We start from the raw sequence: 25383 nt of genomic DNA, 5'->3' as shown, positions 1-25383 counted from the left end.
AGATACTCTTCCGTGTTATAGCTCGGCCATGCATTCTTCTGCCAATTCTAGTTGTCGGCAGCAAGGCTATCCTTTGAACTAAGGCTCGGGGCGGAACCTGCAACAAACACTCTGACGCTCAAGTCACTATTTTCTCAAGAGTCAAAAAACTCGTATATTTTATTTGTTGGTGTTATTGTATTCGTTGTGTTCTGTGAAATTGGTTCCACGCTGTTATATAGATGAGTGAGGTTACTCTCTGCAACGACTTTCAAAGTTAGTGGTTTACTTTCTAAAAAAGTTCGTTATGCTTTTGAATATTTATTTTAGTTGTGCGAGAATTTCGGCCATTGTGATTTGCCGAGAATTTTTTGTTAGTCCGATATATGCTCGGTCATTTATTCTGGAGCCGATATTGTTGGTATAGTCCACCAAGTAAGTTTAAATTTAGCATATTTTCAAATTTATAATTTTATATTATATTTTTGGTATTTTTTCTCCTCATTTTTTTTCAATTTTTTTTATTATTATTTGCAAGTCAAAAAATACTATATAATAAGACAAAGTATTACAACTAAAGCAAATATAAAAAATAAAAATAACAAATAAAAATATATTTCTATACAATTCTAATATAAAAAATTTATATTTTTTTAAATAAATAAATTTAATTTTTTAAACTAATAAGTTATATTTTAATTTATATTATATTTTAGTTGAATAATTATATCAAATTATATTTAAATTATCAAATAAATATTTTATAAAATATTTGTAATATAAATAATTTAAATTTAAGGATAAAGTATATTTTTTGTCCTTGAAGTTTGATAAAAGTTTCAAAAATACGCCTAAGTTTTATTTTGTTTCAATTTTGTCCCAAAAGTTTTCGATTTGCATCAAATATACCCTTGACGGGTAATTTTTCAAAAAATTTAAGATCAATTCAATAACAATCTCATAAGAACAACCCTCAATATAAGCAAATCAAGCATCATTTTCATGCATTATTGTTAGATTGCTCTTAAATTTTTTGAAAATTTAGCCGTCAGGGGTATATTTGATGCAAATCAAAAACTTCTGGTACAAAATTGAAACAAAATAAAACTCAAAGATATTTTTGAAACTTTTGCTAAACTTTAGGGACAAAAAGTATACTTTACCCTAAATTTAATATTAATTTATATATTATCTAATCAATCTTTAAATAATATAATACTTATTAAAATATACTATATAATTTAATTAAATAAAAACACATTATACCTCCAATTTAACCCTCTAAATTTTAATATTAAAATAACCATCCATACACTAATAAAATGAACATCTGATATATCTATTATTTACATTGTTTAATATTTTCATTATTTACTAATACTTTTCCTTTAATTAATTTATCTCTTGGCTTATCGCAGGTCTCAGTCTAGTAAAATGTAATTACCAAACCAAAGTATTAACCTCTTTACGTGAGGGCCACTGAGCCTCTTATGCAGAGTTCCTGCCAAATCACAGATCCTATCCCCCCTTGAGACAGTTGTCTTTATCTCCATCTGCCACTTCTATTTTACATGTGTAGAATCAATGAGATATTCTACGCCAAAGTCTGCGCCTAAAAATAACCTTAGAGAAGAAGTGCATGGCAAAGTATGGAACTATTCTCCTCCTTAAATAAAACTTAAAACATTTGTTTTTAATATTTTTTACTTATTTATGTCTTTGAAATAAAAATTGAGCAATTTTCACCCTAAAATGGTGAATATCACGTGCTTGATAGTTGATACTAGTTTTCTATAGGAGTAACTAAACTAAGAGAAGAGAAGGATTGTATAAGAAATTGTGTGTTTGATTAACTGAGTCAAAGCATAGAAAATAGTAAAGCCATATAAAAATACGGGAAGATGCAAGAATACCGGTTCCAGAGACAGCATAACCCATTGAAAAGTCAAAACCGAGACATGCATTCCATGAGGACCCTGACATATCGGATCAGTTTTATACCATAACGCTACGTAGTATTTAAACATGAGGAAGTCTGAGAACATTGCAAGGAGTGTTGTTAGTTACAGTAGCAACAGATTTAAGCTTCTATCTTTTGTTCCTCAAACCACCTTGATGCTTGATCTCTTCATCGATCTCTATAACTAGTTTTCATCATCTTCTTTATTAATAATTAAAAATTTGAGGTTCTTCCGTTCCAATTTGGCTTTCACTTTCGTGAGTTTCAGGTCCATGCTGTAGTGGTGTTTGTATGAGAGGATCGGAGCTGAGATCGAGATTGAGAGAGAGAGAGAGAGAAAGAGAGAGAGTGAGTGAGACGATATTAATTAGAGTGAGGGCAGAGCCGGTATCGGAAAAAATTGAAAGTTTTTAAACCATAAATGACAATAAGTTTTAATAGGGTAAATCCTGTGTCTTCCCGGGGAATCTTGACGTTCGTTATTGCTGGATCTTCTTGCTGCTCTTTGCCATCTCCAGAACTTGACACAGTTCCGGAGGAGTTCACCATATCTATCACTAAGTTTCGCAAAAGATGGAACCAGGAGTTGCTGCTCCATTCACTGTTGCCTCCTCCAACAATGTTGAAGAGATCGAGGTTAGCTGTAGCTTGTGTTGTCTTTTTATTTTTTCATGGCCCAACCAAGAAAGACGCAAGCTAAGGATAGGACTATTGATAAACAGATAAGTGCAGCAGTAAATGGAAGCAGCGGGGAAGAGACAGCTGGCGAAAATGAAGGGAAAGGGGAGACTCCAGCAGGAGGGTGGAAAACTGCTTGGATATTGCTGGGTAGGTACTTAATTGCCTTTTAGTTTGAATTGTGTGTATCTATGTGCTGATTGTTTGCATTGCATGCAGCGAATCAAGCACTGGCGACGTTGGCCTTCTTTGGAGTGGGAGTGAACTTGGTTCTGTTCCTAACGAGAGTGCTGAGACAGGACAGTGCGGTCGCCGCAAACAATGTGAGCAAGTGGACAGGAACGGTGTACATATGCTCACTCATAGGCGCATTCCTGAGTGATTCCTACTGGGGTCGATACAGAACGTGCGCTATCTTTCAAGTCATCTTTGTAGCGGGTTTGGGGCTCCTGTCTTTCACGTCCAGGAGATTCTTGATCAAGCCGGCTGGCTGCGGAGACGAGAACACAGAATGCAGGCACCCCTCCTCAACGGGCGTCTCCATCTTCTATGTGTCCATATACATGGTGGCACTCGGTTACGGAGGCCACCAGCCCACCCTCGCAACCTTTGGTGCAGACCAGTTCGATGGCAACAAACAAGATCAGAGCCGCTCAAGAGAGGCCTTCTTCTGTTACTTCTACTTCGCCCTCAACTTCGGCTCCCTCTTCTCCAACACCATCCTCGTCTACTATGAGAATTCAGGCATGTGGACAATGGGATTCCTCGTCTCCTTGGCCTCTGCCCTTCTTGCCTTGCTTTCCTTCGTCGCCGGTTATCGCAAATACAGATACGTTGCCCCCTGTGGCAACCCTGTCGTAAGGGTTGCACAGGTCTTCGTCGCTTCCACTAGGAAGTGGAAGCTTCATCCCGCCAAAGCAGATCAACTCCACGAGGTCGATGGTCCAGAGTCTGCCATCAAAGGGAGTAGAAAGATCATGCACAGCCAAGATTTTGGGTAAGTAGTTATCAAACTCGATCTAGGCATATTGGATGGGAATTATTTCTAACATTTTCCAAATGTTGAGAGCAGATTCATGGACAAGGCAGCAACAAAAACGCCGAGAGATGAAAACGAAGGAAAGAATCACTGGCGGCTCTGCACTGTAACTCAGGTTGAGGAAGCCAAATGCGTGTTGAGAATGTTACCGGTTTGGCTATGCACCATTATTTACTCTGTTGTGTTCACCCAAATGGCATCTCTTTTTGTGGAGCAAGGGGATGTCATGCACAACAAGATAGGAAAGTTTCAGTTGCCAGCAGCCAGCATGTCGGTCTTTGATATCACCAGCGTCCTGCTATGCACCGGAATTTATCGCCAATTTCTGGTCCCGTTGGCCGGGAGATTGAGCGGTAACCCCAAGGGACTGACTGAGCTTCAGAGAATGGGAGTTGGCCTAATCATTGGAATGCTATCAATGATTGCAGCTGGTATCACAGAGATAGAAAGGCTCAAACGTGTGATTCCTGGGGAGAAGGCCAGTTCTCTAAGCATATTCTGCCAGATCCCACAGTATGTTCTGGTTGGTGCCTCAGAGGTTTTCATGTACGTGGGTCAATTGGACTTTTTCAATGGCCAAGCCCCAGACGGGATTAAGAGCTTTGGGAGCTCACTCTGCATGGCTTCAATTTCTCTTGGAAACTATGTCAGCAGCATGCTGATTTTGATCGTAATGGATATCACTGCAAAAGAGGAGAGGCCAGGCTGGATTCCCAACAACCTCAATGATGGCCACATGGATAGGTGGTTCTTCCTCCTTGCGGTGCTCACTGCTTTGGACTTTCTCCTCTACTTGTTCTGTTCTCGCTGGTACAAAGGCATCAACCTTGAAGAAACCACCGAAATGCAAGTCCAACAACACGAGGATCTTCAACTGGTTTCTAAAGTTTGACTTTATTCCAATTATTCACTTCTTTTCTGTTCTAGGCATTATGATTTACCATTGTCCCTCTTGCTTTTATTTACTTAGTCACACTGACAGAAAGCATGACCTGCTCCATTTCGAGATAATTGGGATGATTGCTTTCATTGCTCACATGCCATTTTCTTCTTTGGACTAGAATAAATATAATTCCTTCATTTATACCGACTTGGTTTCACAATATCATCTTTCATGTTAATTATTATGAGAGAGAAAGAAAAAAAAAAGAAAAACAGTTTGAAGAAGCAATTTATCCACTCTTTTTGTCCCAACCTTTTGGAAACTTCAAATCTTGACAAGGACAAAAAAAAAAAAAAAAAAAAAAGCGAAGTTAATGAAATAAGTGTGCAATATACTGTTTCCTACACAAGGATGTACACAGTTAAAAGTATTTGCTTTTTCTAACATTAAATACTATCAAAAATCAAAATGAAAACTCCCTATAATACTACACAAGTACACAGTCTACAGATTCCCCCCAGACACAATGGCATGCAGCTGCTTAGCAGTCCATGTTACATCGACAAGCCTATGAAGAAGGGGTGCAATATCTTCTGCCATTGTCTTCAACAGAGTTCTGCATTCTGTAACAAAGAAATACAACACACATGTAATATTTCATATCCATACTTGGCTTTCACATAAATGTATACTCTTTCTCTTTCTTAAATTATATTCAAAGTGATAATGGATGTTCAAAACTGATAAATATAAATTATAACAGAAATAAACCAAAAATGAAGAGCGACAAACCTGAAATTTTACTGAAATTAAGCAAGGACACTGACGCAAGAGTCTTGAGCTCAAGTTCTCCATTTTCCAAGATTCCTTTCAACTGAGAGATGAGGGCTAAGAAGGCAGGAAGATGAAATCCCACATTCATTAGCTTGGAGAGTGAGGAGCTCAACCATTTAACCGTTACTAGACACTCCCTCACCAAATCTAGGTGTCTAGAATCTAGGCATCTACATAAGTTGGTCAAAAATGGGCTTTCTCCATTTCCAACTAGTGATTCTATCAACTTCATTAACAACTCTTCTACCATTGCTTCTTCATCTTCCTATCATTTTAATTAACTCGTCAGCCAAGACAGGTATAGAGCTTATATGATTGAAAACACTAACTAGAAACCATGGTATTCATGTCATGCCAGTAAAGTTCTATTGCTCCCAGTTAAACACAACTCTTCAACATAAATGTTCATGGTGTCAAAAGAAAGACCAAGAGAAGAAAACTCACAGACAAAGTGGCTGCATGATCCCACAGTAGACCCTCTTCTTCATGGCCTTGAAGTCTTACTTCCGATGTGTTGATATTGCAATCTGCTTCTTCAAAGGTTCTAGTCTTTGTCAGTATCCTCCCATCAGAGGAAAAGTGCCCACACAAAACTAGAAGTGCTCTGCAACACTCCGCTCGGGCCTTCTCATCATTTAAGCTGGCATCAAGTGCTGCCGTAATGACATTCACTGCCACCTCTCTGTATATGCTAAACTTTTGAGGCTCAACCTGCGCAGCAAAATTGTCATAGTTAATAAATACATGGCAAGATCTGTGTGGGGGCAAGGTTATTTTATCATACCAGTAGATCAAAGTGCAGCAACAGAACGGCGGTTAGGGACTTTTCTTGTGAAGTAGATTTGTTAAGATACTTGAGTAGAATGCCAAGTGTTTTAAAAACATCTTCACCCACCAAGTCACTAATGAATGATGTAACATCCTTTCTCCTATGAAAAAAAAGAGGAGCAGGTGAAGGAATTGATATTTCAGAAAGAAGGGTGATTCTTCAATCTGATAACACTGACCTCTTCATGGATGAAAGTTCAGTAAGCAATAATATTGCATTTGTTAATGGAGTATCCTCCTTGCTGTGAAGAAGCTCAAGAAGACATTTTCTGTTGATATTTTCTGCTATCCGATATATGCAGCGAGATTCTGATACAATACAAATTAACAAGAGTGCCACCACACGTGATTTTTCCTCCAAATTTCCCAGTTCAAACCTCCTAAAAAGAAATGATAGAACTCCTAAAGAGATGAGATACTTGGCATAAGTTCTTTTCTCCTCATCATTGAAAGAAGACAGGAAACTCTCCAATTTGAAAACAGCAACCTCATCATTTCTTGAATTAAATTCCTTTGAGTTTCCCACTGTTTGAGAAGCAAGATTTAGAAGGTGATCCAAACTTTCTGACTTCCATTTATCAATCACACGCTTCAAAATAAGGTTGGTAAGCGGCATAGCCACAAATTCTAAAGTATTTCCAGTTACCGGACATGTTCTGTTTCCCTTCTCAAACCACGCCTTGATGGCTTCTCTTTCAAAGGTTTGACCAGTCTCCAGGGTGACTGGTTCCTCAAAGACAGTTCCCGTAAGAGGACAAATAAATTCGTCTGGAATGCTTGGAGAACATAATGCTGCACCGAAATGTGAACGCAATACATGAATATTACATGTATGCTATTTGAAGAAGGAAAACTAACCTAACATATTATTTCCCCCACCTGCAAGAGCAGACCTCATCTTGTTTGGCTGCACATGAAAGATGATAGACCAGGTAAGGTAATAAAAAACTGGGATGGAAAGAGTTTTGTATGTTTCACCATGCTAAAATAGATGCCCTTACCCTTATGAGAGTAAGTTCATCTTCCTTACCAAATGATAGAGCATCCACTATGTGGCTGTCTAAATAGGTTTGTGTGGAGAAGGGTTTGTCAATGTTATTGCTGATACCCCTTTCCTTTAATTCTTCTGCTGTTGTAACTTGAGTTCCTTTCTGCTTTCAAATATTATTCGATAATGAGAAAATATGTGATTGTGATAGCAGGAGAATGGCCAGAATATGAAACTTTTTTTCTGTAACTTGTTTATTGCAGAATGCATAATTTTATTCAACATGTAGAGCCAAGAAGACAAACTCAGGACTTCAAGCAAAATATATATAATAAAATATAGAATATTAAGAGTGCAGTGATCAAGAACGTACAAAGATGAACATGATTCATAAGAAAATCCAATTGAAAGCAAAAAGTGCTAGACAGAAATGAGAAATTACTTACCTGATGGAGTGCTTCAATTGGTAAACCGAGAGCGAAATCTTCAATATCCTGATCTGTAAATTTAGTTGTTTCAGACTCATATGTTAACGTTTGTTTAACAATAGTAGAACTATAAGAGCCTGAAACACACATTTCTATGTTATCCTGAGCGTCATAAACTTTGGTTTTGCTGGAGCTACCAAAGACAGAATCATAAAGTTTCTTGCTGATCATTGGCTGGGGTGAGAAGGGTTCGTTGGAGCTAGCAGAGTTTGAAGAATGACCAAATGAACTTGCTGCGACAGATATTGATGGAATGCTAATGGAAGGAATAGCTGGAGACTCAACTCCTTCAGTGAGCCAATCTTTGTAGTATACAGCAAATATATGAGTAGCAGAATCCAAATGTTCATTATACACTTGTTGAAGAAGCTTTGTCTTCCTTGTTCTGTTTGGTGTGGTTGCTAAAATCTCAGCTTCTTTGTCGTGCCATGCCTTCAAATGGGTAAGTTGTGGGGAAAATAGTTGCTCCCACAGTTCAGGCAACAATATCGATCGCGCCTGATAAGGCGAATCACAAAACACTTGCAAGAGATGCTTTGCAGATACCTTGCTTTTTCTCTGTATCACATATACCACACTGAGATAAAGATGAGCACAGGCTGACAACTTATAATTCGGGATCCCACAGGTACAACCGTGCTTCAAATCGTTTAAACTCAGGCCCGTGATGATGCTTAACTGCATTGTGGCTCTTTTCAGATGTGTGGAAGGTGCAGACTGCTCTGCAGTTTGTTCAATGGTCTCGATTGCTTGCTCAAGGCTTGTTATGATTTTGGTCTCAGTATTGTTCTCTTCTTTCAATTCAATGAAATTCAAAGAGGAGAAACAATTATGACGCAGTGTAGCCCGGAAGTCCTCATCTCCTAGAAAACGTTTCATGTATCCATTCAGAATGGACACTACTGCTTGGACAGCAACTTGATCAAGAGCAAGATTAGAAGCCGAATGAATATAGTGATCTTGATTCTTTTTGTTGTTTCTGTCTTCAAAACTTGTGCGACTTGAGTTATTATTTGTCATGGCAGGAATTTCTTTGCCTCTTTCTGCATTATTAGAAACTTCAATTGTGTTGTCACAAGGTTTCTGAGCAGCTTCATAGTTCAACCGTTGATGTATTATTTTCTCTCTAAGAAAGGGCTTATCCCTTGGCCTCCTGCTTTGACCCTGAAAGGAAGAGGACTCAGACTTTGTTCTGATCCTTGTAACTCCTTCAGTCGATAGGGAGAGTCTCCGTGGCTCAGTCAAAGCACCACCGTGAAAGGATGATCTAGTCCTTTCCACTCTTCTGATTCCTTTGAACCCTTCCTTGGCAAGAAGCTCCTCCAGTGACGATGCCATACTCCGATCTTAAGAGTTTTCCTGCAGGAAATGTTGAAAGGTGATTTTACAGGCTAAGTAACTATATATAGAAAAATGCGGCCATGCATATCCGATCCAAATAAATATTTGAGTATAAAAAACGTAGCTTACTTGAAATGTATATAGTTGATAAATTTGGTTGATACAGCATACGAATCAAACAAACATCATCAGCTGAATGAAGCTACGTACAAACACAAACGATGGAGATGCTGAGTTCACGTGAAGTGAAGGGGCCACATGATATAATAAGCTGATGAAAATAAACAAAGAGAAAGAACAAGTAAAATGAGACAAATGGGAGAAGGAGAAAAAGAAGGCGACTTGTTCCAAACACGTATACATGTAACATTCTATGTTTAGAGGACGGTTGTCCTTGTCCTTTTCTTTGCAGGCCGTTCCGTTGCTTTGCTTTGGAGTCTCAAAAATCGAATGAAATAGGATATGGTAATTATATTATATTGCTTAATGCTAAGCAGTAAGCACTATCCCCATCGACATGCATCCTTTCACTCTCTTGTCACACCAAATGCAACACTTTGATCTTTTCATTGTGTCTAGCTACGTGCCACATGGAAACATCAGCCTCTCACATTGCCATACAAGGAAGCTTTGCCTATTTGTCTTGCCATGTCAATTAACATTGCTGCACCTTGACTAAGCCCTAAAATACAATGTCGTCATCTGCTGCATTGTCTTGTTTGCATTTAGAATATTTCGTGTTCAACTTTTATCTCAAAATTATATTTCTCCTAAGGATAACTCATATGTCATATCCTCCTATGATTTTTCCTTTAAAAAAAAAAAAAAAAAAAAAAAAAAAAACCTAAACAACTGTGGCTTTGGCCATAGCCCACTTTCTCATTATTAAATGATATTTTTGGCATGCTTTGATCTAATGAGAGCCATCCAGACTCTGGTCAAACACGCACCCATGTGAGTCATAGTAGATGGTATACAAGAATTCTTAGAAAAGTTGGCTACTTTTTCCTACAAGTGTGGGTGTGCGTTTCTGAGTTGGTTCCAAAATTAGAAATGAATACCTTTTCAAAGGAGATTCTAGGTAATGAAATTTGGCTCAATGCGTCCGATATTGGAAAGAAAATAATGAAAGGGTAAAACTTGTCCCAGAAAAAAAGAGAAAGGGTAAATAAATTACACAAGATCCGCAATGTTGGGAATTGTGTTATCTTGTTTAAAGGAGAGCAAAGTTGGGAAACTAGAACTCTGCTCAATCCTTTTGGTATGATACTTGGACTTCTTGCGGGAAACTATCTGATTATGTCCACATTACTGATCTTGATATATCTATTGCTGATGTTTGGAATAATGGAAGGTGGCATTTGAACATCCTTGCCACTCCTATACTTGTTGAGGTGATGGACCTTATTTTAGCGTTAAACTCATCTCGGTCTATTAGTAGTCATCCAGGTTGGGGTTGAAGCACAAACTCATCCAGAATTTACACAGCTAGAGATGGCTACCAGTTGCTAATCAAACGGGGAAGTCAGAGAATTCATCATTCTAATTGGCTTTGGTTTTGGTGTCGCAATGTGCCTGAGAAGGTGAAACTTCTTATTTTGTTAGGGGTTCATGATGCGCTGCCAACAACATCTTTCTGATTCTGTCCAAGCATGGAGAACAACGAGCTATGTCCTAGGTGCGGGAATGAAGTGGAGAATGAGGCAGTCACCGCCGCAGGTCTGTGGTGGGTTTGGAGACATAGGAATCAAGAGATCTTCAATCCTAGTGATGTGTGGTCGCCAATGATAGTGATTCTCAACATTCCAAGGTTGATTCAAGACATTGAGGCGTCTAATAACAAGTTTCAATATTTACAAAATCAAATCCACTGTTCTGTGTGGTTGAATCCACCCGGGTTGGACAAAAGTGAACTGCAATGCTAGTGTCTTCATGGAACAACAACGCACTGGCTTTGGGTGTGCCATTCGGAACCACCAGGGAGTGTGGATTAGTGGTTGTTCTAGGCCTTAAATAGTTTAGGGTGTCCGCCGCTGTGAGCTGTTTGCAATATGCAGAGATTTAGTGTTGGCTTGAGAAGGTGACACCAGGAGAATGATTTGTGAGACTGACTCCAAAGATGCATGCCTTGCAGCTCAGTGCTTGGTGGGTTTATGAAATGATGATGGTGATCTACTTGCCAAAATTAAGGAGCTCATGTGTAGAGAGTGGGAAGTGCAAATGAACCTTGTCCTAAGGGATGCGAATGGTATTGCTATTTCTTTGGCTAGAAGAAGTGCTCTCGGCAATTATTTACAAATTACAAGTATTCATGTTAAGGCATTAGCCTCGTGAGGCAGTGCATCCATGTTCGGGGTTCCTCTCTTTTTTTTTATTTGATTACCCTTTAGGATGCACATCAAAGGGCCTAAATATTTTAGTTTGAGATCGTGAAGGAATACAACAGATAAAACCAAATAAGAAAATAACTTGCATTAATGTTTGATAGTAATCAAGCCTAAGCCTCTTACCACGTCCCATTCATAGTTACTTGCAACTAATTACAATTGTTATAGAAAACCTTGTTGAGCTATATATAACAAGGTATTCGGGCTATTAAAATAATAATAGTAAGGCTTTCTTAGACAAACTATTCCTTGTTGCGAGACGACCGCTCCTTCCTTTGACCTCCAAGGATACGGGAAATTTGCAATCCTCTGCTGAAGGCTTGGTTGAAGAGCATACGTGTTTGAAATTCTGAAACAAACGGGAACCAAGCAAGAAACGCAACGGGAGTGAACAAAAGCAAACCCATCACAATCTCATAACCACGAGCAAGAGTCTTCACTGATCCCCAAAATCCCGCACGCCGTACCACGGGTTTCAATGCTTGTGCAATCTGCAAAATAAAAATGGCAATGAAAATCCAAAAGCAGGAGACTTGAAAAGAATATACATTTATTTAGTGCGACGGGGATGGAAAGATTAATAATAAAGCACCTGCAGCAATCCCCAACCAGTTGGCATGAAGGCAAGAATACAAACGACAATGTCCTGCATTGTCATGTGCGGAAGGGCAATTAAAGTCACAAGAATCGACACAAAAGTCAGGAATATCAATCCCTTGATTAGTCGGAAGACAAGCTGAAAATTTGCACTGAATTTCCGCCTCCCAACAGATACCGTCTGAAACAAGAGAAAAACGAAATCAGAAACTCTTAGATCATCAGAAAGTAGCAGTTGCCTTCCATCGTCTAAAACACAAAAGGGACTTTCCCCATAAATGCATAACCAAAGGCTGCAGCTAGATATAGAACAAAAAATACACCAAAGAAACAAACATGCAGAATTATATGAATTATGATATGCAGCTATAGGACAGAAAGCAAGGTGCTACTAACCTTCATCACAAACAATATCACAAAGATCACCAACCATGAAATGCCATATACCTGATTAGCCAAAGAAAGAATATACGTTATTCCACTCAACTTGCAAGTTTGAGGTGAGATAAAATACAGGAAAAGGGAACAAAGGTTAAGACTTACCAAAAAACTTTTTGGGTTCCTTTTAGTGATATTTAAGTGATATACAAGACCATACTGGTAAATAAAAAATCGCAATGATAACAGTATCTCCACTATAATTCCCCGCAGTCCTGAATGTTGGAGATGTTCTTGTTCCTCTTCCCACCAAGATTCCCAACTTTTTTCGGGTGGTACACCTATACCTCCGCGGTTACTAATCCATTTATTCCAATCAGTCCAATCATCAACAATCTTTTGCCATTCAAAGCCAGATGGATTAAACAGGAAGGGAGCAAAGAGCCAGGTTCCCACCATAAACCACATTGATATGGTAATCAAGATATATGCAACAGCACTTCTATAACTTTGACCAAATATTTCATATACTATGAGCAATATCATGAGCTCAATACCCTTAACGAAGTGGCTGCGAGAGTACAGTCTATAGTTGTCGGCAAACTTGGCATGAAAAACAACAAACCCTCGGCCAGTTGGTCTATATTTTGCGCCTCCATGAAGCAATGTCCTTCCAAAATAGTGAGTCTTTGTCCCAAGCGAAAAAGTGAAGAACACAGGGGCCAACTGCAATTGCATTAATATGAACTCACTAAGTGCTGTTCGAAAGCCTCTTTCCAAGCCGATTTCCATCAGCATGGGCAAAGCCATTAAAAATCCTATTTGAACAAACGATTGAGAAGCAAGAGCCACTTGAAGAGGCTTATTGTCTCGAATGGCTTTCTGCGTACTCAAACCTTCTTCAAGCCCGCTCAGAACAAGATAGAGACGACCATAGAGGAATACATATACAGTGAGAACAGTTATCTGCACAAGTTAAAGGAGGGGAGCTGTTCAGAAGCCATGATATAGAAAAACCAAAAATGGGGCAAAAAATAACTAGAGCGCCTCATCAGTGAGTCTTTGCTAGCATGGTAGCTCTCCTGATCTTTAAAAGTTCAGGAGCTGCCATATGTGTTTGCGGAGACAAACATGCACATGCATGTTTTCCCCTAATTGACCAGGAAAAAGAAAGAACTGCATAATATGTTACTGAAATTTAAATCATGTGATTACATACAAGTGTGCTGAAATAAAATCCAACTGTGGTGAAATAACAGGACAGCATTCTGAAGAAATCAAAACGATGTCCAAGTCGGTATATGTCTCGACTTAGTGTTTGCTCTCCATTTCCATTAGCTATCTTAGCTTCAAACATAGAAATCTGGTTGAGACCCACATCTCTTCCCTTCCCAACTTGTATGTACTCATGATGAGTAACATTGCCTTCCCGCAGTGTAGAGTTGAATCCTGGTGGAAAAGAAAACAAAAATTAAAACTGCAGATAAAAATCAAATAGTAAAGAGGAATTGGACAATACTGTACCAGCAAAAATATCTTCACTCAAATTGATAACCTTGGAAGCTTTACTCACACCCCCTCTTGTAAGGTGAAAAAGCCTATCAAAGACATCAGGATGACCGTAGTGGAAACGAACCCTACATAAGCAGACAACAAAAAGGAAAACAGATATAAATATGTAGAGAGAACTCAAACATTCTGTAGCTATTTTGCAGTCCAAATCTTGGGTATTCTCTAACAGACCAAAAAGCCCATAAGAAGCATAGCTATGTATTAAAATAAGAAGCAAAGACTAATTTTGTTACTCTCTCACTTCTCCATAAAACAGTGAATAGACCAACCAAAACAAAGGATGGCAAGGACGAAAGAAACAAATGTTTCTATCATCAATCTCCCACCCAACCCCCACGCTTGCATCCTCCTCTCTCTCTAGCTTTATGACTCTGCAGCATGCTATTCTTTTATTTTAGAAAGCAACAGGATTATTCAACATTGTGTAGTTATTAACTTATTATCCTGCACCTGGAAAGAAGTATAAAAACTTACCTCAGCGGATTAGCCAACAGTCTCTGTCCAATTGTCACAAAACTTGTCTCTTGATTTGACATGAACCAAGCAAGGGAAGAAACACTAAAACCAGAGCAAGAAAGGTAAAAGAAAATTCAAATTATGACCTGTAGTTGCAAAAGCATTAGTCGGGAAAGAGAAAAGGGAGGGAGGTTACCTTCCAGTAAATATATGCTCCCTTAGTCCAAGAATACTTGGGAACCTCACACCATCATGCTTCTTAAGAAATTCTTGCAATAAATTTCTCATTTTCAAAGCTTCTTCCATATAATTATCCTATAAAAGGCACACCTTGAGCACGTGCAATCATGAGGCTTTACCATGATGTGAATATCTGAACTTATCATATGATCAAAGATACCTGGTTCATATCTATCGTTTGCAAGCCTTCTCCACGTGTAAAAATTATTGCATGATTCTGATTTTCAGGCTTGCCCTCTCCTAAAATGGCTGGTCCAGGAAGCTTTATTTTATATATGACCTGATTCATACAATCCAATGAAGAGATGAAGTAACATTATGTTCATATAATGATAGCTTTGTCAACAGTTCATATCAGGGATTGTATTTAATTCACTGGAAATGGTGGTGCAGACATTTCAGTATGAGGAAATTATAAATATTCAAAGGCTAGGTATAGACCCCCTCCCCCCACCCTATTCCCTTCTTTAGCTCAGAGCTGCTATCTGAATGGACAACCTTGATGCATGCCTAGTTTCTACTGTTCCTTTTACTATACATCTAGTTGAAATTTCTCTATTTCATCCCATAAAAATTCTTAAAAGGAATAAAAGTCATTTATATACCAAATACCTGATCAAGAGCCTGCTCAGGTTCTGAAGGACTGCTGGATTTTGGCATAGCCTTAACCAAACAAGAGTAGTAAACCTTGTTGATCTTTTTTTGTCTGTTGTCTCTGTCTTTGCTAGTTTCCTCTACCTCATCAATATAGGCAACGCGTAGTGAAGGATATCTGCAATGAAGATATGAAAGGAATATATAAGAAATAATCAACTTTTTTTACTAATTTCAGAAACAGGTATATTAAAGCCCACAACAACCTTTGAGCTTTGATGCATACCTTGTCATAAGCCTTAATATGTCCTGTGCACGTGGAGAACCAGATCGCTTGTCGATACCATATTGTTGGCATGATACCACATATGTGAACTTCATATCAGCCACTGCTTGACATTGTGTCAACAATGACCTTTCCCCGCTTGAGTTATCATCCGAGTTTTCTATGGCTTTATAACCTTCCATCAAGTCTGGTCATTCAAAACATTTCAGTCAGACAAAGTTATTCAAGAAACTGTAAGTCTCATCAACTACAACAACTAAGCCTTATCCCACTACTAGGCGGGGTTAGTTATATATATAGAATGACACCAGAAAGTAATATTATAATAAAAAAATAATTAATATTTTATTTATTATGAATAAGTTGGTCATTTCAAAGAGACAATCACCTTCGTCTTTGGCCATATCAAGAAAAGCCTGGAGCTCTAAAGCTTTTCTGTAATACATCATGCCTCTTACTGCAATAAGGTTACAATCAAATGCAATGAGTTAGAGACTAGCTTGTAACTTACTCAGGCTAGCAACTAATGGCCTAAATTAGACAGAGATAAGAGAGTTAGAAAACCAGTTCTAGTCAATGTTTGGCCTCTATATGATGCCCAGCGACGAAGTTCTTCTTCTAATTCTTCAGATTCATTTCCTTTAAGATCCTCCTCACTAGTGTTCACTCTCTCCAGAAAGTTGGTCCATTCATCTGTGCATCAGTAACCAAAGTAACAAGCAAAGTGTTATATATCTCATCCCATGAAAGTTAACATTTATGCATTAAAGAGAGGTACGGGGTAATGGTTAACCTGGAAAAATCTTCTGCAAGTAAAACAATATGGATACACCATCTTCATTTGGTGAGTCCAAATCAGTCAAAGAGAATAGAACCTCTTCTGTGTAATATGGTGTTAAAACCCTACAAGCAAAGTCCAAAACAACCAAGCTTTAATTCTAAAGGAGTATATGCACCTGGAAATGTGGAGAAAGAAAAACATGCACCTTAATCGAGATGGACTTGACAACATGAAATAAATAACCATATACTCATTAATTAGTTAGTTGACAAGACACAACACCGGTATGATTTCATGCTGAAATATTAAAAAATGAATTTCGGCAACTTATATAGCCAGATATTCTTCAATAGATAATACTCAATACAGCCTTTATTCTTCAATAGATCATACTCAATACAGCCTTTGTTTCTTCCTCGTTAATCATTCACATTTGCCACATTGTTCATTGTACTAGCATAGAATAGTCCACAATACCAAACTATAACTTATATCATTATAATTAATATAATTTAAATAAAAAAACTTGAATTGTAAGCGCATAAGAATAAACAGAAAGGAACAAATGAAGATAATGCAAGTTGCATTATGAAAAATTTCTGTGATCTTTAACCTGACTGATTCAAAGTTCAACGGAAAAAAATGGCAAAGCATCATGGACTAAAAGCTTACGAGAACGAAAGCATGTTGCGAACTTTTGGTGCCATTGGCATATCCATGAACAGTGAGTTGGAGAAAAATGAAATACGCCTTCTTGCTTCCAAGTTGGATGGTACATCCATCGCAGATTCTTTTGTTGTAAGCAGCAAGTAGAGCCGGTTAATCTACCAAAAAAATATATGACAGTCACAATTAATGCAATTCACTATTCAAACTTTCAGCATGACAATTCATTTGTAACAACCTTCTCTTTCCAAGCTTCTGAAAGTGGTTCAATCGGAAACCTGATAGCTCCTTCAGATGCAAATAACTGATGTTGTGGCTCTGGTTCAAGGTTGAGGGGAAGCGTCCCCTCATGTCCAGTCCCACCATGGCTTGAATCTACCAAACTATTCAAACACAATGACATAATTAAAATCAACAGAGGAAATGAGATGCAATTTGAAGATATATAGACATAGCAATCTAAGAATGCATTACCTGAATACATTATCCTGCTCTTCCCTCATTATATCTCTTGTCACCACCTCCAGCATGTCTTGGAACAGAATTACAACTTGGTCCCTATCTTTCTTATCATTGTCCAACTGTAACGATTATAACAATATCATGAAGGAATTCTGTGCTTACACTAGGCTATTTTTTGTTGAAGACAGTTCATAATCAAAATCTAATTAGAAAAAACTTTTGAAAGGGAAGCTTTCCACCAAAACTTAATCTAGATCATACACTAAAGGCATGTCTTTTACGTGATTACAAATTATTTTTTCCCCCAAAACCATTTCAGAGAACTTAAGCTTATGTTGCTTCAACACCCCCCACCCCAAAAAAAAAAACCATCCTCCCTTTCCCAATAAAAAATAAAAGATTTTGCCACACAGAAAATGCAATAAAAGACAGGCTAAAACATTACCAAATATTTTATTAGCTGAACAAACTGTGCGTAGAGGCTAGGAAGGGCACTCATTCTGAATTCGGTTATCAGTTTGCCGTCCTCTATATGTGAGTCTACTTCAGTAAAAAGATAATCAATAACCCTGTTAAGGAAGACACCAAAAAGCCAAATATAAATAAGATGAACAAAACCTGTCAGAATAAAGTTCAAATTTCAAAAGATCTAGTGTCAAAAAGGACAAATACTAACTAGCTGTTTCCTTTATCATTTTATCAAGTGGCCTACATTGTTTAAGAATTTGGAACTGATTAGGCGTATTACATTAGACTATCAATTACAAAGTACAGCAACTTAACATAAACTACTACAACAAACAGCTTCAAAAAAAAACTTACGGTTTCTCGCGTTCCCCTTGAACCAAGTGTTTAATGATGCTCTTAAATGAAGCATAGCACTCACGAACAGCACAAGACATGTAGTGATCAGCATCAATTCTCTTTTTCAGCTCTCTATCCTTTCCATTGCTGTCCTTAGCCATATCTAATGCAATTGGGATCTAACGTGCGCATAGCCACAGACAGATTAACTAAAGGAGCAAATGGAAGAGAATGCAGCAGATTCTCATAACAAAGTAAGAAATAAACAAACCTTGCTAGCAAGTAAAAAGGGGGGCCATTGTATAAGGTCCAACTCACGATCAGCCCAATAAGGTACAAGCAAAAGGTCCATTTCCCTGAATAAACACCTCATCACACTACTGGAGGAAACATACAGTACTCTGTATTTTTTTAGTGGGTTCTTTTTGGTGTGTTTTTTGGTTGGGGGGAATCAAGATCCAGGAACTCAACACTGACGCTCAAATTACCTATTGCTAATAAGATCCTCCTCTCTGAAGCTGGTGATTATCTGATTCCACAGTTGTGCAAATCTAGCAGCTTCCTTCCCTCTGTTAGATGGGATCTGCATCCACCAAGCAAAGTAATGTTAATCCAACATACAGATGCTCAAATCATGAGCTCAAGAAACTGACATGTTCGTATGATAGTTAACCTCAGCAAATCTGCGAGATAAAGTGGCTTTTAATCCTTTTTTCCTTGGTTCATTCTTTTCCTCTGGTATCAAACTAGCATTGAAGGCACCAGGCAGTGATTGAAAACGAGACCTAAGCATTCCTAACGTCCGTATCTGAAACCAGTATAATCAATAAACTAGGATAAGAACTAAATTATGGAAGATCCAACATAGAAGTATCGAGATACGGAACATCAGTATATGATCAGGTTAATAGTCCAAAGCAGAGAAAGAAAATGCATACATATCATATGATTGGACAATAGACTAACCTCTCCGAGACGACGGAATGCACCATAAATACCACCAAATAAGGTTGAGAATATTGCATACCAAATTTGGGTATCCATAAAGTATACCTGAAGAAAAGTGGTAATACAGTTATGCAACAGACACTGATACGCAAAAAAGGAAGTTAAATAGGTGCGTCATAAACCCATACCAAAATGATTGGCGCCCAAAGTGCAACAACAACACCAATATTGTTCCGAGCTGCAAAGCACACAAGCATTGATCAAATCTTTTCTGAGGAGATGCATTATTTCAAAGACTAAGCATTCAAACTTATTACCATGAGGAAAGAATTCATGCCACTGGAAAGTCGTGATTCTTACACCCATTATAGCTTTTGTAGGTCCCACCAGCGGTTTTATCTGTAATAACAATGTAAAGAAGTTCTTTTTAAAAAAATTATATTGAATATACAGAAGAAATCATCAAGACAATAAGGAAAGTGTTGAAATCATAGAAGTTATGTAGTTATGTCTAAAACTCCAATGAAGCTTACAACAATAACTACATTGTAGCCATGGAAAAGGTTTAAGCACAATTGTGCAAATGGTGGAGAATTATTAGAAACTATCAGAAACAATATCAAAGATTTCTAGTTAGTTCTAGAATAAATGAAAATGCATCACCTCTATATAGTAACTGAAAGCAAGCTTTGTAATTATAAGGAGAACCCAAAACACTGTGTATCTGAAAAAAAATGAACAAGAATGCATTAATATGAGATATTAATTCACAGCAAAATGAACTTTTGAAATTTAGATTCCTACTTGAAAAGGGAAAATGTGCTCTCATGCATCCCCCTTCCAACATAAAGACGAGGCTGGCAATTTTAAGGCATTAGAAAGACCAAGTTAGAATCTAAACATCTCAATTGTAACAGCATAAACCTGCTCTTAAGATATACTAAACTAAAAGATATATAACAAGGTTGGATTACTGTATACCTGTGACCACCACATCATTAGCATCACAATCTTATAGTTCGACCTCTCAAGGAAGCGGCGAATGAATGGGAACAAAAAGAATACAGCAGCGAGCATATTTGGTGACAGGTAAATAACAACAGCCAAAATAAACAATGAAGGAAAACTAGAATCGTTTCCAAACCAACGTTTGATGGTCTGAGCAAACCCAGGAGGATTGTCCCAGGTATACGCATAAGTAACTGACAGAACAATCACCCACGCTGCAGCTGAAACAACTTTCAAAATGTATCTTAACTTGACAAATAGCGACATACTCCGTTGTGCTTTCCAACTCAGAACAACATCAAGAAAAGCTGCCCAAGTGAGTAAAATAAGATTTACTATAAGCAACCTTCACCTAATGAAATGCAAGTAAAATTCCTAAAATGTACATTTCGAGCAGGAAACCGAGGTGTGCAAACAAAATTTGATTACATACCTTGCCCAAACTTCAATATAGCGGCCGTGATAAACACGCTTAACACTTTCTTGAACACATCACCATTGAAGATTGCAATTGGGTCACCAGATTTATTCCAAGCAACAATAATCATTGCCTAATGACAAATTAACCAATTTCAGAAGTAGATTCCACTTGCACGGCACTAAAGAGGAGGCAACAGAATTCATAAAATCACTACCTGTAAGCACAAAATGAAAAAACTCCACATGCGATCATAACTTCTGAAAATATGCCAAAATGACCTTATCTCAACAAAATTCACTTTCCCAACCCATCTGTCTGGGTTAGTTGGCTTCTCATCCTGTAAATTTTAGATTGAGCAAGTTTAACATACAGAAGCACATTATGAATCTTTGACATATACTCAATAAACATTTCCCAGTTCACACTAGGAAATAGACACAATTAACCAAAATAACTTTTAGCAACCAGGGTTTACAAATGTAGAAGAATCCTAGGAGGCCCATGAACCTTGCCTTGCAGCTGTTCACAAAATTTCTAGTGCAAGTGAATCACCTCAAACCGACATGTACTGTCGCTCACTTAAGAAAGAGTGGGAAGAAAAATAAAGGCTGTAAACATATGAAGAGAAAATGAGATGTTAATAAGCATTCTTACGTTAGATTTGTCAAAACTAGACTGCTCATTTGATGGCACCCAAAAGAAATCAGCATCAGCACGCATTGGCCAACCTAACCTAAAGCAATCAGCTGACCTGCAATTGGATCACTAGAAGTTTATACCCAGATAGGTATTAATAACAACCACAAGAGAAAAAGGGGTACAAAGCAGAGCAAATTATACCAGAAATATTCATTTAAATCATCATAGTTCCTCCATTGTGAATGCTTTGACCTTCCCTTTTTGCTCCGTGCAGCTTCCTTTTTGGAGCAAAGTAATATTAATACCCATAAAAACAATACATATTTTTGTAAAAAAAAATTATAAGGATGTGGCCACAAAAACTGGAAAAAATGATGCAAAGATAATGATTAACCAGAGAATAACCTGTCTAATCACATCATATATTGGAGTAACAACTTTCTTTAAAAAAGCCTCCTCTTCACCGCCATATGCTGGCTTGACATTCTCTCCCGTCATTGGACTGACATTACCAGCTAGCATTCCATACAATTCAAACGCCATCTACAGAAGACATCAGTAAAGATCTCAAATCATGTCAATATTCAGGAAATTATCCCATGGAAAGTTAAACTCTTATTAAGTTATTATTCACAGAACATACAAACATATTAAATATAGTGGGAAGTAAAATTAACTAGAAATAACAATGCAAAATGGTTCAAGTTACAAAGCGTACATGGTGATATATATAGCAAAGACATTCTGGCATGAATCGTAGGTTGGCAGCTTCGCCCCATATTAGAAGATACAGACCCATATATAGGAGCTTCCGCTGCTGCACTTCTTGTTGTATGGTTGGTAACCTGCAATGTTCATCCATAACGTATATCACATGAAGAACTTACAGATATACATATTTCCAGGTAAAGATTAGTTAAACCATCTGCATATAAGAACCCATACCCCAAATACATCGGTTGAAATTCACATCTCAATTTCATGACAGCAAATATGGAGATCAAGTCATATTAATATTTAATCCATGATAAACTGGAAAGGAAGCATTTTCAAAATCTCTTCTATACATGTAGATTCACACAGTCCTAGACACTGGTTTTAAAGTAATCTATTTCAGCATTAGGAGAATAGCCAAATAGAGAGCCATGGTGAGAGTCTGAGAGATTGGAAAGCTATGCTCCATAGATAGCTCTCTTGAATAATTTATGCTCTTCTGACTTCTATAGAGGACCGCTCCACTATCTTGTATTATTCTTCTCTCCGTCTTATGAAAATCTACTTCCTTAAAAATAAAACCAAACAGAGGAACTAACCATAAGCTACTTTTCCGACCCAAATACTTGCACCACTTTTTGTAATTCTTGAAAAGTTTCTTCATCACTTCTGTCAGTGCACGCTCATCCAACTAATCACATAAAAGATACAAGTAAGAAAGAGGTATAACAATTAGTATACCTATATTTGTAAACTACAAGTAGAACCCAGCACATACTTCCCAATATGAATATACATTGCTAGCAAAATAAAATGTATATTAATGAGATATGTAAGATGCAAGACGTTTCATTTCCATTCGACTCTTTAAAAATGAAATACAGCAAGAAGACAACATGTACATCACAAAGAAAGAAATAATTTGCTACATAACATCACAACTTATCAACAAAATATATCTCATGCAGTGAATCTTAACAAGTCAAAATCTAAAACACTGCAAACTGAAAATTGTACTGTTGCATCTTCACCCACACCCAAACGTAAAACCTACAAAGCTGCACAAATATAGGAAATTTAAAATAGCAATAAAGTCTTTCTAGAAAATTGAACATGACAACAGAACGGGCTTTCAATATTAGACTTACACAAGATAGTAAAAGCACCATATATTGCATAATATCAGAAGCAGCAGAAAGAGTACAGTGACATAAGAAAATTGGACTCAATTGTTCAATTAAAAGCTCACCTTTGGCTGCTGATCAGGTTTCGGAAACTGTCTGATATGAACATTAGCAAGCAATAAAATCAAATGCTCTCTCTGATTTGCAACATTGTGTTTCTGCATTTTGAATAACACCATTGAAGCATTGCAAAGAAGGTCAATTTGAATAATTAGTAACAACTAAGTCAACTTTTCTTTCCATAAAAATTAAATTACAGCAAGACAAGATTACTCAAACAAATAATAACCTGGCATTTCCAGGTTCTATTTTACTACCTGAAATCCAAACATCGCCCCAAGCCAATCCAGAATGTCTTCTTCTTTTTTCTTCTTGTAGTCCTTGGGCCAGGGAAGGCCCCTGATGTTACGAAGAGCATATACAGCAGCTTGTATCTGCAAAGAGTTATTTATGAGCAACACTTTCCTCAAATGTAGAGCCTCAGAATTATAAACCCAAGATAATAAAGACTATACCTCAGGAAATCGCATTATTGCCTGATTTGCACTATCAGGATCAAGTGGAAGAACATTGTATGGGACTAAGATCTCTGTCTTCTCTGCAACCTTATCTTGAGTTTCCAAAATCTAATACAATGACGATGGCAAAGTCTAGTCCATGGTATGTAACATAAGGGCGGTACAAATTTAGAAACGTATGAAATATTGATGAATGAAATGATCACAGAAAATAACCTCACGATCAACTTCCATAGATTGAGTCATGTTAACCGCCTTCAAAACCTCAAAAAGAACGTTAGCAGTCTGATAAGCCTTGGTAAGCTGTGCACTGAAAGAAAAGAGGCAAAGTATTAGCCATACAACAGTTGAGGATCATAGTAAGTTGCAAGTTATGTAGAGAATAATGTACCGGTCGGCCTTATCAGCAGCATTTTGTAAAGCTTGGATGTATTTTTTGTAGTAATGCTGATAAAAACTCTGCATCTCACGAGCATCACTTTTCTTGACCCTTCCCTTGAGAGTGGGATCATTTTCCTAACAAAATAAAACATATCAACAATGTAAGCCAGATTTCACATCATAATTTAAAAGGAATGCGGGAAGATTAGATGGGGTTAGGTTACTCTTTCGAGTCGTTGAAGAAGGGCTGTTTTGAACTGGCGAACACCTCTACCACTTGAAGTGGGGTCCAACCTGTGAGCTTTCTCGAATGCATAAAAGCGACCTAGAAGAACAGAGGGAATCCAGAATGAGCTGAAGTTAGAAAGAAAAGGAGAGCGAGTAAAGAAGGAGTAGGGAGTAGTGGAGTAACATACAGAGATAAGCAACCCTGGGATGCGTCTTTTCAACCTCATTGGCAACACGGAGGATGGGAGCTATCTCCACAAGAGAGGAGGGCACCACCTCACTGTCGAATATCGACTCCCCGAGGTTCCCCGCCGTCTGTGTCCGCATGATCCGCCTCTGTGGCGCCTCCGAGGAGGGCCCCGCCCCTCGGGACGACATCCTGCTCCTCTGATCTCCTCTCCTATTTTCTCTTCTTCACTTCACAAACAATGAGCCTAGAGATTCCAGCAGAATCTGCAGTGCAGAGGACAGTGTGTGAGAAACTTAACTGAAATGACATTGAATGCTTGTGGAAAAGACAAGAGCTGGATGGTTACCTTATGAAGCACAAGAGAGAAACCCTAGAAGAGCAGAACACACAGAAGAAGAGAGAATGTGCGGTTTGGGTGAGGATGGGGATTCAAAGAGAGCAAGCTAAAGCTACTTCGAAGCAAAGGAAAAGGGGAAAAAGAAACTACATCACACACACTGAGCTTTATATTATAGTAAAAATAAAAATTTTCAAATAAATACTAATTGAGAAAGGTTACCAAGTACAGTAGTGGTGCCTGTTTTTTTTTTTTTTTTTGGTCAGGATAGTGGTGCCTGGTTTTGTTTGGTAAATAGCAGGGTGGGGAGGGTTGCGGAGAGATGCAGCACAAACAATCAGAGAGGAGCTGCTGATTTATGCTGTTGTTTTTGTTAATGATCATCACTGATAAGTAATCAGTAATGTTAATCACTGGTAGTTAACATTTACGTTGCATTAATACGTTACCATACATTACCGTAAACCATAGAGATTAGAGAGTATAGAGACCCCTGTCAATGTCATTGTCTAGTCAGTGGAGATTCTTAAGAAAGATGGTAAAATGAGCAGCGTCAGTGGGGTGGGTCACACAC

The 25383-nt window shown here is 37.8% G+C and overlaps 3 protein-coding genes across 5 annotated transcripts; 1 reads left to right on the top strand and 2 right to left on the bottom strand.

The window, feature by feature from the left end:
• The first annotated feature begins 2512 nt into the window (after positions 1-2512).
• On the top strand, positions 2513-4548 carry LOC107637485 (protein NRT1/ PTR FAMILY 7.1-like). The gene is made up of 4 exons (XM_016340897.3): positions 2513-2575; positions 2662-2767; positions 2837-3614; positions 3690-4548. Exons 1-4 carry the CDS (start codon positions 2513-2515, stop codon positions 4546-4548), a joined length of 1806 nt encoding a protein of 601 aa, XP_016196383.1.
• A 266-nt stretch (positions 4549-4814) lies between these two features.
• On the bottom strand, positions 4815-9346 carry LOC107635768 (putative E3 ubiquitin-protein ligase LIN). 2 transcript variants are annotated; one of them, XM_016339337.3, is made up of 9 exons: positions 9148-9346; positions 7636-9036; positions 7203-7352; positions 7081-7108; positions 6381-6993; positions 6158-6302; positions 5818-6084; positions 5332-5638; positions 4815-5162 (listed from the first exon to the last, which is right to left on the bottom strand). In XM_016339337.3, exons 2-9 carry the CDS (start codon positions 9013-9015, stop codon positions 5044-5046), a joined length of 3009 nt encoding a protein of 1002 aa, XP_016194823.1. In that variant the 5' UTR covers positions 9016-9036; positions 9148-9346; the 3' UTR covers positions 4815-5043. The 2 variants fall into 2 exon arrangements, with proteins under 2 accessions (XP_016194823.1, XP_088340080.1); XM_088483954.1 differs by lacking the exon at positions 9148-9346 and having other exon boundaries at positions 7636-9131.
• Positions 9347-11467: 2121 nt separating this feature from the next.
• Positions 11468-25150, bottom strand: LOC107635767 (callose synthase 3). Of its 2 annotated transcripts, XM_016339336.3 has the most exons (44): positions 25032-25150; positions 24819-24921; positions 24471-24735; positions 24279-24379; positions 24065-24189; positions 23890-23983; positions 23671-23781; positions 23473-23589; positions 23221-23313; positions 22571-22662; positions 21976-22102; positions 21663-21800; positions 21459-21535; positions 21273-21369; positions 20833-20955; positions 20631-20748; positions 20171-20505; positions 19994-20046; positions 19853-19913; positions 19507-19588; positions 19378-19427; positions 19208-19294; positions 18915-19049; positions 18730-18824; positions 18513-18597; positions 18260-18420; positions 17883-18006; positions 17450-17556; positions 17214-17358; positions 16982-17133; positions 16322-16431; positions 16093-16221; positions 15917-15985; positions 15529-15715; positions 15261-15420; positions 14809-14928; positions 14605-14723; positions 14427-14510; positions 13905-14017; positions 13600-13829; positions 12546-13346; positions 12399-12449; positions 11998-12183; positions 11468-11896 (listed from the first exon to the last, which is right to left on the bottom strand). In XM_016339336.3, the coding sequence occupies exons 3-44, from the start codon at positions 24658-24660 to the stop codon at positions 11648-11650; spliced, it is 5883 nt and encodes a 1960-aa protein (XP_016194822.1). In that variant the 5' UTR covers positions 24661-24735; positions 24819-24921; positions 25032-25150; the 3' UTR covers positions 11468-11647. The 2 variants fall into 2 exon arrangements, with proteins under 2 accessions (XP_016194822.1, XP_088339422.1); XM_088483296.1 differs by lacking the exon at positions 25032-25150 and having other exon boundaries at positions 24819-24983.
• Positions 25151-25383: the final 233 nt, after the last annotated feature.

Source organism: Arachis ipaensis, chromosome B4 (assembly GCF_059453495.1).
Source record: "Arachis ipaensis isolate K30076 ecotype BB chromosome B4, ASM5945349v1, whole genome shotgun sequence".
Classification (NCBI taxonomy): domain Eukaryota; kingdom Viridiplantae; phylum Streptophyta; class Magnoliopsida; order Fabales; family Fabaceae; genus Arachis; species Arachis ipaensis.
Note: the sequence above shows the minus strand (reverse complement) of the source record. Positions and strands in the feature narration are given on the sequence as shown.